This window comes from Ictidomys tridecemlineatus, chromosome 9 (assembly GCF_052094955.1).
Source record: "Ictidomys tridecemlineatus isolate mIctTri1 chromosome 9, mIctTri1.hap1, whole genome shotgun sequence".
NCBI classification, from domain to species: Eukaryota; Metazoa; Chordata; class Mammalia; order Rodentia; family Sciuridae; genus Ictidomys; species Ictidomys tridecemlineatus.
In genome coordinates, this window is record NC_135485.1 from 41430669 (window position 1) to 41442795 (window position 12127).

The window sequence follows — 12127 nt, forward strand, 5'->3', positions numbered from 1 at the left end:
TCTCTGCTGAGCCACAATCCCAGCCCCAGTGCTGGATTTTATTACAGATTTCTCATTTTATTTTATTTTCCATTCCCTTTTGCTTTTCTGCCTCTGTCCTGGAATTTTTCATCTTAAAGTAGATATACCCTACTGTAGTATAATTGTGTGTGTTTATGTAAGCAATCTCAAATAAGGGCCGGTATAGACAAAGAACCCAGTGAAGACACATAAGTGCTGTAGAGAGCAGGCTGGGATGTGTAGACAGTAGGCCTCAGGCTCTGCCTAGCCCTGAGCTACTCCATTTTATAAAGCAGAAGTTTCCCATGAGTTTCTCCATTTTGAGAACAAGTACGGAGTTCAAATGACTCTACCCCTGGTTTGTACCAGCAAATGATCACCGTCTGAATAGCACAGCCATAAAGCACAAACTGATAAATTAAGAATGCTAACGAAAAGGGCCCCCTGTGAACTTACTGTGAACTAATCAGAAGCACATGGATGCATGGATGTATCAATCTCATATCTGAAATAACCAGACCTATCTGCTTATCAAACACACTGGACCTCCAAAAAAGGTAACCGTCTCATCCAAGGCCCTTAAAAGGAGAAGTACCCTGAGACCCGGGCATGGTGGCACTCTGACCCTGTCACCTGGTCACTCACTCTCCCAGGAAAATCACCTCAATGACAACCTTCCGAATCTCTGTCCTCTTGCTTCAGCAGAGCATGGTTTCTCCTGCCTGTAATGACCACGCAAGGCGCAAGGCCCACGCCAAGCTGACATCTCAGGTTGATACTCTGAAACTGCCTTCCAGAGCTGGGCCTAGAATAAATTCCTGTTTTTTGGTTCCTGATCTTATCTGACCACCTACAGTGACTCCTCACATGGTATCTGTTCTTTGACTTTGAACCCCTGGGGCTACCTTAAACCTCTTAGCCTTTCTGTAACCTGTGTATGTAATTGTGTGTGTAATTGATGTGCAGCTAGAGTGTTATAGACATTAGTAGTTACTCTTGGAATAAGAGAAACTTGTGTTTGCCTGGCTTATGACGACAGGGTGACCTACGAATATTCAGTGAACTGCTGCCACTGAAAGTGATGCAACCTGTGGATTCATTTTTATTCAATAAAGTCTGTCATCGCAAACATGCTTGGTGTATGTTAGTGGCATAGCTCTCTCAGACAAGTACATGTTCATAAATGGTTTTATACTTCAATAATATTTATTTTTGGAACCCTTAGGGAAAATGCTTCCTAAACAACTACTTTACAATCAATTTAAATGTGTTTTTCTTTAAATTTATTTTTTAGTTGTAGTTGGACACAATACCTTTATTTTATTTATTTTTATGTGTTGCTGAGGATGGAACCCAGGGCCTTGTATGGGCTAGGTGAGTGCTCTACCGCTGAGCCACAGCCCCAGCCCTAAATGTGTGGTGTGTGTGTGTGCGTGTGTGTGTGTGTGTGTGTGTGTGTGTGTGTGTGTTTAATGTGAAGAAGTTTAGAAAGAATCTCCTAATTTTTAGAATTAATAATAGCTACCCTTTATTGTGTATTTATCATGATTGGGGCAGTATGAAGAGTGCTTTACATTTATTATCTAACTTATTATTTTCACATAACAACCTTGTGAAAGCAAGAACTACTTTGTATGTGAATTACAGAGAGTAGAAGCAAATTTGCTCAGGATGAGAGGTTAGAGCTAGGATTTGGTTCTAGGCAGTTGGATCTCACAGACAGTGATCTAGCCATTAAGTAATGGTTGGTCCCCAGACCTGTCTGCTTCAAAAAATGCAGGTGCCTGTGTCCCACCTCCAGTCATTGCAATTTAACTGGTCTTGGGTGTGGCCTGGGACCTTTGTAATATTTATTTTTTAGTTTATTTTAATCCTCAGGTGATTTTAATTCACAGATAAGTTTGGAGATGAATATAACATGGCTTTGCTTAGGACATTTAGCTAACATTGGCCATCTGAGAGCTATTCAATCCTACCAGTTAATGAGACAACACCAGAAAAATCTTTTTGAAAGAGTGAAAGCTATGGAGGAGACATTCTGGCAAGAGAGGTCAATAGGAAGAAGTGTTATTCATTCATATTTTCAGGGTTTTTTTTTTTTAAATAATAGGGGTTGAACCCAGGGATGCTTTACCTCTGAGCTAGATCCCTACCCTTTTAATTTATGTTGAGACAGGGTCTTGCTAAATTGCTGAGGCTGGCCTCTAATTTACAATCCTCCTGCCTCAGCCTCCTGAGTCGCTGGGATTACAGGCATATGCCACCACGTCCAGCTGTTACTGTCAGTATTTAGAGATGGTCATTATTATACTGTGTATATAATGCTGAAAACCAAAGTTAATATATCCATGAAAAATCCATGGAACAAATGTAACTGTCATGGATGTCAGCATAAGAACATAAACTATTCCCTTCTTTTCCATAGCTTTCAGTCAGTGTAGACTTAAAAAGTAGAGGGATAGAAAATACTTGAGTTTAAAAGTTCTGTTTAGTGGGCTAAGGAACTGAACAGACAGAAGAAATAAAATTGATCAACAAACATATGAAAAAATGTTCAACATCTCTAGCAATTAGAGAAATGCAAATCAAAACTAAAATTTCATCTCACTCGAGTCAGAATGGCAATTATCAAGAATACAAGCAATAAGTGTAGGTAAGGATGTCGGGAAAAAGGTACTCATACATTGCTGGTGGGACTGCAATTTGGTGCAACTACTCTGGAAAACAGTATGGAGATTCCTCAGAACATTTGGAATGGAACCATCATACCCAGGATCCCATTCCTCAGTTTATACCCAAAGGACTTAAAATCAGCATACCACAGTGATGCCCCACATCAATATTTATAGGAGCTCATTTCACAATAGCTAAACTATGGAACCAACCTAGATGCCCTTTAACAGATGAATGGATAAGGAAACTGTGGTACATATATGCAATGGAATATTACTTAGCCTGAAAGAGAATGAAATTATGGCACTTGCAGGTGAATGGATGAAGTTAGAGAATATCATGCTTATCATGAAATAAGCCAGTCCCAAAAAGCCAGAGGCTAAATGTTTTCTCTGACAAGCTGATGCTGATCCATAGTGGGAGAGGGAGTAGGGAAGAATGAAGGAACTTTGGATTGGGCAGAGGGAAGTGGGGTGGGGTGGGGTTATGGGGATGGGAAGGATGGTCGAGTGAGACAGACATTTATTACCATATATACATGTATGATAATACTACAGGTGTGACTCTGTACCATGTACCACCATAGGACTGAGAAGGTATGCTTCATTTGTGTACAGTGTGTCAAAATGCATTCTACCGTCATGTATAACTAATTAGAACAAATTTTTAAAAAAATTTTAAAAGTTCCATTTACTTTTTTTCCCAAGTTTTTCACCTGTCTCCTGTAGATTGCAAACTCCTTGAGAAGACAGGCATGTTTTATTCATTCATCTCCTCTCCACACTCACTCCAAGCTTGCACATAGAGGCCCAATCCACAGTTGTGTGAACAGTAGTTTTTCTACAGCACTCGATGAAAGCCATTGATGCACTAAGGTTGAAACTAATAATTACAATTACCATTCACCTACTGTATGCAAAGTGTTACATGTGTGTATGTATATGTGTGTGTGCATTTATACATATGTATATGTAATTTATATATGTGTGTCTGTAATTTTTACAGACCTATTATCCTCCAATCTGAGAGGAGGAAACATCTCAGAGAAATCAATCTACCCACACTGTACAGTTGAGAAACTAACAAACTGGGGTTTGATCCATTCTGATGCCAGAGGGCACCTGCTTAGCTGTGCATGGTGGCACATGCCTGTAACCCCAGCTGCTAGGGAGGCTGAGGCAGCAGGATCAGAAGTTCCAGGCTATCCTGCAGCTTTGTGAGACCCTGTCTCAAAATAAAAAATAAGGAACTGGGGTTGTAGCTCGGTGGTACATCACTTGCTTTGCATGCGTGAGGCACTGGATTTGAATCTCAGCCCCACATAAAAATAAAGATATTATGTCCATCTATAACTAAAACATATTTTTAAAAAATTAAAATTAAAAAAGGGGTCTGTGGATATAGCTCAGTGGTAGAGCACTTCTGGATTCACTCCCCAGTACAATAAAAAAAAAAAAAATAGAACTCCCACTTGTCATGGTACTTGCCTATAATCCCAGCTACTTGGGAGGCTAAGGCAGGAGGATTGTGAATCCACAGCCAGCCTCAGAAACTCAGTGAGGACCTGGAGAGAGAGAGAGAGAGAGAGAGGGGGGGGGGGAGGAGAAAGAAAAGAAACAGAAAGCACCTGCTTTATTTTATGAAAAACACTCCAACAGGTACAAAATGTTGTTTTCAGTTAGAATTCTCAGATGTGATGAAAAACTCAGAAAATCTGTGTGGGTATTTCGGCTTTATGATAGTTCACATTAAAAAAAAACCTTCTAAAAATAAACTTCCACTTGCTTGAGTATTTCATTTGCTTTGGTCATCTCAGGCTTGTCCATTTTCCATTGTCAAAGACACCACACGGAATATTTTTGAGCATGAATCTTTGCCCCCATGGAATTATTTCCTTAGGGTACATTTCTAGAAATAGAATTAGATTAAAAAATACTGCTGATTCATACTACTACATTATTTTTCATAAAGTGTACTAATGTAAACTTTTACCAGCAGTTATAAGAGTGCTCATCTCATCTTACCCTTCCAGAATCATTATCCTTTGCAATGAAATTTTGCTAATGTAAAATATTTTTCATTTTGATTTTGATTGTTTTGATTATAAGAAAGTTTTATCTTATGTTTATATATATATATATATATATATATATATATATATATACATATAAATATTTTTTAGTTATTTTATTTATTTTTATGTGGTGCTGAGGATAGAACCTCACACATGCTAGGCATGCCCTCTACTGCTGAGCCCCAGCCCCAGCCCCCACTTGACAGATCTTTATATATGGATTCAGGTTCTATCTTTAGCCTATTCAGTTTTGGTACCTCTTACTTTTTTTCTCATTAGTTGATGCTTTTATACTCTTAGAATACTAGTACTACTCAGCTTTTACCTTATTTGCTGCCTGATATTTCTCCAAAATTTTTGTTTCCTCTCTCTGTTTTAATTTTTGACACTCAGAAATTTCAAGTTTTAAATATTTTAACCTGTTTTTCTATCTTTTATTGATTTTAACTCTAGATGGTAAAAACCCATGATTATGAAATCCAGTGATTATTTTTTCTCAAATTTGGATTTAAAAAAAATTTTTTTAGTTGTACATGGACATAATACCTTTGTTTTTATTTATTTATTGTTATGTGGTGCTGAGGATCGAACCCCGTGCCTCACATATGCTAGGCAAGCGCTCTACCACTGAGCCACAGCCTCAGCCCAACTAATTTGGATTTTTTAAAAAGCATTCTTTGTTTTTAAACCTTCCTTTTGTTTATTTATTTTTATGTGGTGCTAAGGATCAAACCTAGTACTTCCCATGTGCTGGGCAAGTGCTCTGCCACTAAGCTACAGCCCCAGCCTCCTTCTTCCTCTTTTGATTTGTGATGCTATGTTTATCATACCTTTGATTCCTGTTGAACCTAATTTTTGCTTTTATTTCTTTTACCAGACCCTGCCGTCAGTGAATTTATAAAGAAATGGTAAGAGTGTAGCTCTAGTACTATTCTCATACACCTCGACAGGGGGGCTGGCCAAGCAGGGCCAACTCCTAGCGGCATGCCAAGTGGAAGTCTGCCTGGAGGTTTAGGAAATGAGATTCCTATGCTGTCCCTTTGTCACAGCCCCTTTCCAACCTCAGTTCCTATGGGAAAAGGAAAGAAGGAATATGAAATAAGAAGTGAAGTGCGACTGGGTACATTGTCACACACCTGTAATCTCAGTTACTCTGGAGACTGAGGCAGGAGGATCAGAAGTTCTGGGCAGGCTAGCCTGAAGTTTTGTAAGACTCTGTCTCAAGTAAAAATTTAAAAAAGGGGGCTGGGGATATAGCTCAGTGGTAGAGCACTCCTGGGTTCACTCCCCAGTACCATAAAAAAAAAACAAAACAAAACTGCCAGGTGTGGTGGTGTGTGCCTATAATCCCAGTGGCTTGGGAGGCTGAGGCAGGAGGATCTCAAGTTCAAAGCCAGCCTCAGCAATTTAGCAAGGCCCTAAGCAACTTAGCAAGACCCTGCCTCTAAATAAAATATACAAAAGGGCTGAGGATGTGGCTCAGTGTTTAAGTACCCCTGAGTTCAATTCCTTCAAGTAATGTCTCCTGAGTTAACAAGATTTCCTGTGGCTACATAGGTAGTAAAGATCATTTATACATACTAAGTTTTTGTACTTAAAAAAAAAGATTGTGAAGACACTGGTGATGATTTTTTGTCGTTACTATTTCTAACTGCTTCTTGCGTTTGCTTGATTCATTAATTTGGGGTGGATTATCTGAGGAAATTGTTTTATCTCCATTATCTACCTCTAAGCAGTTCTTCTCCCATATAAAAATGTCTAGGCCCAATTAGTTATGAAATAAAATTTCTGAATATAAGCAAGAAAGGATAAGAGCATTCTGACAGAGAGAGAGAGAGAGAGAGAGAGAGAGAGAGAGAGAGAGAGAGAGAGAGAGAGAGCTATTAGACTGCCCCACTAGTAGAGACCTGAAATCATTTCCATAATGGTTGTTCTACAAACATGTATTTTTTCTAGGCACCCAAAGTAAAGGTTACAAAAATCAACTTCCTTAGCTATTGACAAGCCATAGGAGACTAATTATCAATGCAGAAAGGGGACAGCAATGTAATAATCCTCATTAAAAAGACACTATGAGGTAATGCAGTTCCCAAGAGAGAAGGGAAACCCATGTTAGATCATTTTCCATTGAAATAACAACCCAATTTAACTGTCTACAGGAACAACTAGGAAACTGTCAATAGACTTGCATAAAAGGCTGCATCAAAAAAAAAAAAAAAAAAAAAAAAACCAAACAAACTCAAAACCTCTTATTTTGCTGGTGAAAAGAAGGTAACGGGAAATCTTGGACCAGGGAGGATGTCTGAAGTCAGAAGCTAAATTGCTTTAAAAGCTGAACATATAATAAGATGTTTTGTCTGCAACTCTGGCTTTTGGCTGCCCTGAGCCTCCCTGGAAAGTTGCCCCAGGCTTTCCCATTGGGGATTACCTGGTACCTGCGTGGCAAAACCGCTCCTCTGTTGAATGAGGACAGGAGTGTTCTTTCTGGCAATGAACAGTGTCTTCATTGTTTCTAGATGAACATGACTAGGCGTGGCTAGGAGGTTGCATTCTATCAGTTACATAAGGGATGCTAAACTTTTCACAGTCAAAGAATCTTTGGGTTAATTGTCCACAACTACGATCACATGTTTTGAAATATATATATAATTTTTAAATGGTCATTGTTCACAGAACAATTACAAAAAAAAAACAAGGACACATAAATGTTAGAGGTTACTGTCAGTATGAAATAACATGGAGAGGATATAATTCAGAAACAAATTTGGTATTTTGGGTAGCCTCTGCAGTCTCTTTGTGGATAATATAGGATTCTACTTGACTTTTTGAGATGATCTAAAGATTCTAGACTCCCAATATTACCCTTAGGGGGATTATATCCCATAAGGATTTGGGAACTTCTAGCTAGGAAACCTGAAATTGAGTCCTAAGAGACTAATGTGCAGACAGGTTAGTTGGAATCGAAAAGGGGGAAGTTAGGAAAGTTCAGAGAGTGATATTGGTAAGAAAGGGCTTGAGCAGCTGGGGTGGAAGTGGCTCACCATTTTTACTACTCTCTAGTTTGTATTTTATCTAGCAATGTCTTGGATCAATAGAACAATTTAAACTGTCTTAATTATATCACTATATAGGGTTGAGAGCTCCATGATTTTTCCTTATAGAACCCTTAACAAAGTTATATTTCAAACAATTAAAAACCAGTTCACTTTAATCCAATCAGCACTTACTAAATACAAGATATTGTGGTATGGGATGCAGGCGAGAAAGGAGAAAGAAACTGATTTTTGTCTGTTTTATTCACCAGTGTACAACTAGCCTTAGAACACTACTGGGTTCTTGGCAAATACTGGAACATGTATTGAATGAATAAAGCTCAAAGAATGAAGTATTCACCTAAAGAGCAGAAAATGACAATAAGGGGCACCAAAACACAGAGGAGGGGAATTCCTTCTGGAATTGGATGACACAGTCTAAGTAATTATTAGTTAAAACGATTGATGATGTATTTCCAAATGATCAGAAGATATGAAATTTCCAACACATAAAATGATTAACATTTGGAAAGTGAGAAATGTTTAGTAGCCTGATTTGATGATTTACACATTTTACGAATATACCAAAGTACCATAATGTACCCCATAAAGAAGTACAGCTATTATGTCTCAATAAAAAATAATTTAAAGATGGAACTTCCTATTAAAATTAAACCCAGAATCTCCAAGGTTTGGGAGAATTGTTGGACTAATCCCATGTCCCTGAGATTTGTCATTGCTACCACCTTGCTGGCTTCTAGGGGATGTTCCACTCTTAATATTATGAACTGGTTTACACATAGATTCTTTTTTTAAAAAAAATATTTCTTTTAGTTGTAGATGGACATAATAACTTCATTTTATTTATTTATATTTTATGTGGTATTGAGGATCGAACCCAGTGCCTCACACATGCTAGGCAAGCGCTCTACCACTGAGCCACAAACCCAGCCTGGAGTTCTTGCTTATACAATTCCCATAGCATAACTAAATCAAGGCTATAGATGAAATAAGTCTACTATGGACCAAGGGGCAGTATATGAGAGCTCCATGTAATATAGTACATAATAAATAATAAATTGATACAGCACAAAATAAATTAAAGACAATAAATATGCAACATAACAAAGAGCCCGTTGGCTCCAGAAGACCCTAGCTAAAATACATACTTGTTAGTTGGAAAAAAACCCTGCAACTAGCCTATTAAGTTAATTTATAGATGGATTGTTAGCCTTGGATTGTGAAGAGATTATACTGGTAAATTTTGGACAGGATATAATTTGAAAATAAGACAATTTGGAAATAGATAATTGGATTAATGGATTTTAGCTTGTTCTGCAGACTGGATGGCTCAGTTTCGTGAATGTGCAATCTTGGGAGTTGCTGACTATTACTCCCCCTTTGACTCTTCCCATTTTCTGAAAGGAGGTCCGTGGTATATCAAATGACTTTTAATAAGGAGGTATTTCTTCACATAAGGGTTTGTAGGAGCTATGTCATCAACCAAATCCCACCTGACCAGGACCAGGATTTATTTTAACATGGAGAGTTTGTAGCCTATGACAGAGCTCAGGCAAGTATTGGAGAGCTTTTCCCATCAACTGTCCATCAAAGCTCTTCCTTGGGCTAATTCACTTGGCCTATTTCCTCACCTATGAATTAAACTTCTCAGGTGTGGGAGTGACATCAATTTAATGGATTTGGAGAAGAGAACTGGACTCTTCTGAGACCTCTCTCTGGGACCTATCGACAGTGGTAATGTTTGTGATCTGCTTTCTATCACATAGCAAGCTTTGCCCCTGCAGTGAATAGCCTGAAGCTCTGGGACCTACATTCAATTCAGTATGTCAGGGATCCAAACTATTCTCTTCCACCCAATTTTATTGATAATAGTGATAGTATTTTTATTCTATTTGTCCAAATCCTGTACCTATTTTTCTTTTGGCTCCTAATTGTGGTGGACAAAAAGGATTTTGTTATTGGGCCCTTCAAACTCCAACCAAGTACATAAATAATTATAATATGAACTTCAGTAACATGGGAGGTATATAGTCTGCATTAGTTAGGCAATGCTGCAGTAACAAACAAGATGCAAAACTCTCCATGACTTAACATTAACACAACAGAAATTTATTTTTCAGGCTGGGGTTACAGCTCAGTGGTAGAGTGTTTGCCTAGCACATGTGAGGCACTGAGTTCAATTCTCAGCACCACATAAAAAATAAAGATATCATGTTCACATACAACTAAAAATATTTTTTTAAAAAAAGAAATTTATTTCTCCCTTATGCTATAGTGTGAATTAGTTGGTCCTCCTCTACCTTGTAGCTCTGTTGCTAACCAGAATACATGACTTCCAGGGTCATGGCAACAAGGAGAGAGAGAGTGGGGGAGTACACTGGAAGTGATACCCAACACTTCTATTGAAGTTAGACATGACCAGTTACGTGACTCCAAACAACTGCAAAGAAGGGTTGGGAATGTATGGAAACCTATAGATACTTAGAGAACCCCAACTTACTCTGCCACAGCTGGAAAAAGAATGATCAGGAAGGTTAAGAGAACAGAGTGGGACATGAAGAGGGTTGAGTGGTACCAAAAGTGTATTTTGTCCATTTCATAGATTTGCCAGAGGTGGACAGACATCCTGTCTGAAATTTACCTGTACAATCTCTTCACCATCCTGTGCTTCCAGTCCATCTACAAATTAACTTAATATGCTAGATGCAGTTTTTTTTTCTACTAACAAGTATGGATTTTTACCTAGGATCTTCTGGAGCCTATAGGCTCTTTGTTATGTTGTATATTTATTGTCTTTAATTTATTATGTGTGCTATATTAATGACTCTACAAGTGAGAATCTTGAGCCCATAGTAGTTTGGGATCCTTCTACACTCTTCAAACCATCTCAAGTGTAGCATTATTTCCCCTCCTCCCCAACAGACAGATTTCCTTGAGTAGGAGTCATGTAATGTAACTGTATTTTTTGGCATTCTTTTTAAATTAATCCGCTGGTATTTGTTAGTATTCTTTCTAGAAGGAGAATCCAAGATCTTTCTGAGCCCAAAAAACAATGGGGAACTCCAGATAGGTAAGACATTATTCTATGGTCTTGTTTGATATGATTGTGTTTGCTACATCAAGTAGATAAGTCTTATCCTACTCTGCCACTAATCCTGTGTCCCAGGTGGATCCACTCACCTCTACCTAACTGGATCCACTGAGCCAATACCGTCACCGTGGTTGATTCAGCATGTGACATCTCGGGCTAATCTGTGGCCAGCAATTCCCAAATTTGAACATTGGGGTCACCTGAGGAGCTTTAATACTGATGGTTGCCTCCATGGCATCCCCAGAAATGCTGACTGAATTGGTCTAGGGTACAGCTGTGGGAGTGTTAAAAGCTCCCCAGATGACTCTAAAAAGCAGAATGTTTTGAGATTCACTGCCCAGAGTGTGACTCCATGCTCCTTTGACACTTTTGTGTCCATCCTGCAGATCCATAGTTGTAGCCTGTACCACCCAGTCCTGGGGTCTCCAAGCCTCTGCCTGGAACACACCTGTTCTCTGGGTCTCCGGCAGGCTGGACCTTCCACCCTTCCATGCTTGGCTTTAGGAATCCCCTTTTTCTTCTCTGGCTCCTGAATAAAGCCTGGCATTTTAAGAGAAGGTAGATTTACAGAAAAAATCAAGCAGGAAGTATAGGGAGTTCCCAGGTTTACCTTGGTTTCCCTTATTATTCATATCTCACATTTACAGTTGTTACAATTCATGAGCCAGTATTGATACATTATCGTTAACTAAAGTCCATAGTTTATATTGGGTTCACTTTTGGTGTTGAATTCTTTTATGGGTTTTGACAAACACATAATGTCATGGATCACCTTTACAGTATCATACAGAATGGTTCCACTTCCCTCAACTCCTCTGTGCTCTCTTCAGTTATTCTTTTTCCTTCCTCCCCACTCTCTGAAACCCTGGCAACCACGGATCTATTCACTGTCTCTGTAGTTTTCCCATCCTTTCCACTGCAGCTCCCCTTTTTCTGGCCCTGGTTCTCTTCCCCAGTACTTGCTGCATGACACCATCAGTTGAATCTCCAGTTTTCACCATGCATTCATTCAAACTTTTTTTTTTTTTTTTTTTTGGCACTAAGGATTGAACTCAGGGGCCCTTGCCTACTGAGCTGCATCCCGAGGTGTGTGCAACCTCGCCATGCCAAATTCACAGACTTTTTTGTTTGTGGTGCTGGGAATTGAACCCAGGGCTTTGTGCATGCAAGTCAAGCACTCTACCAACTGAGCTATATCTCCAGCCCCAAACTTTTATTGAGAAACGGACACAGGGT

The 12127-nt window shown here is 38.9% G+C and overlaps 1 protein-coding gene across 1 annotated transcript in view; it reads left to right on the forward strand.

Annotated features, from left to right (window-relative positions):
* The window catches only part of Spmap2l (sperm microtubule associated protein 2 like), a 56058-nt gene that overhangs the window by 17131 nt on the left and 26800 nt on the right, over positions 1-12127 (forward strand). The window contains exon 5 of the mRNA XM_078020717.1: positions 10805-10870. Within this exon, the coding sequence (XP_077876843.1) occupies positions 10805-10870 (66 nt within the window). The remainder of the gene's footprint in view (positions 1-10804; positions 10871-12127) is intronic.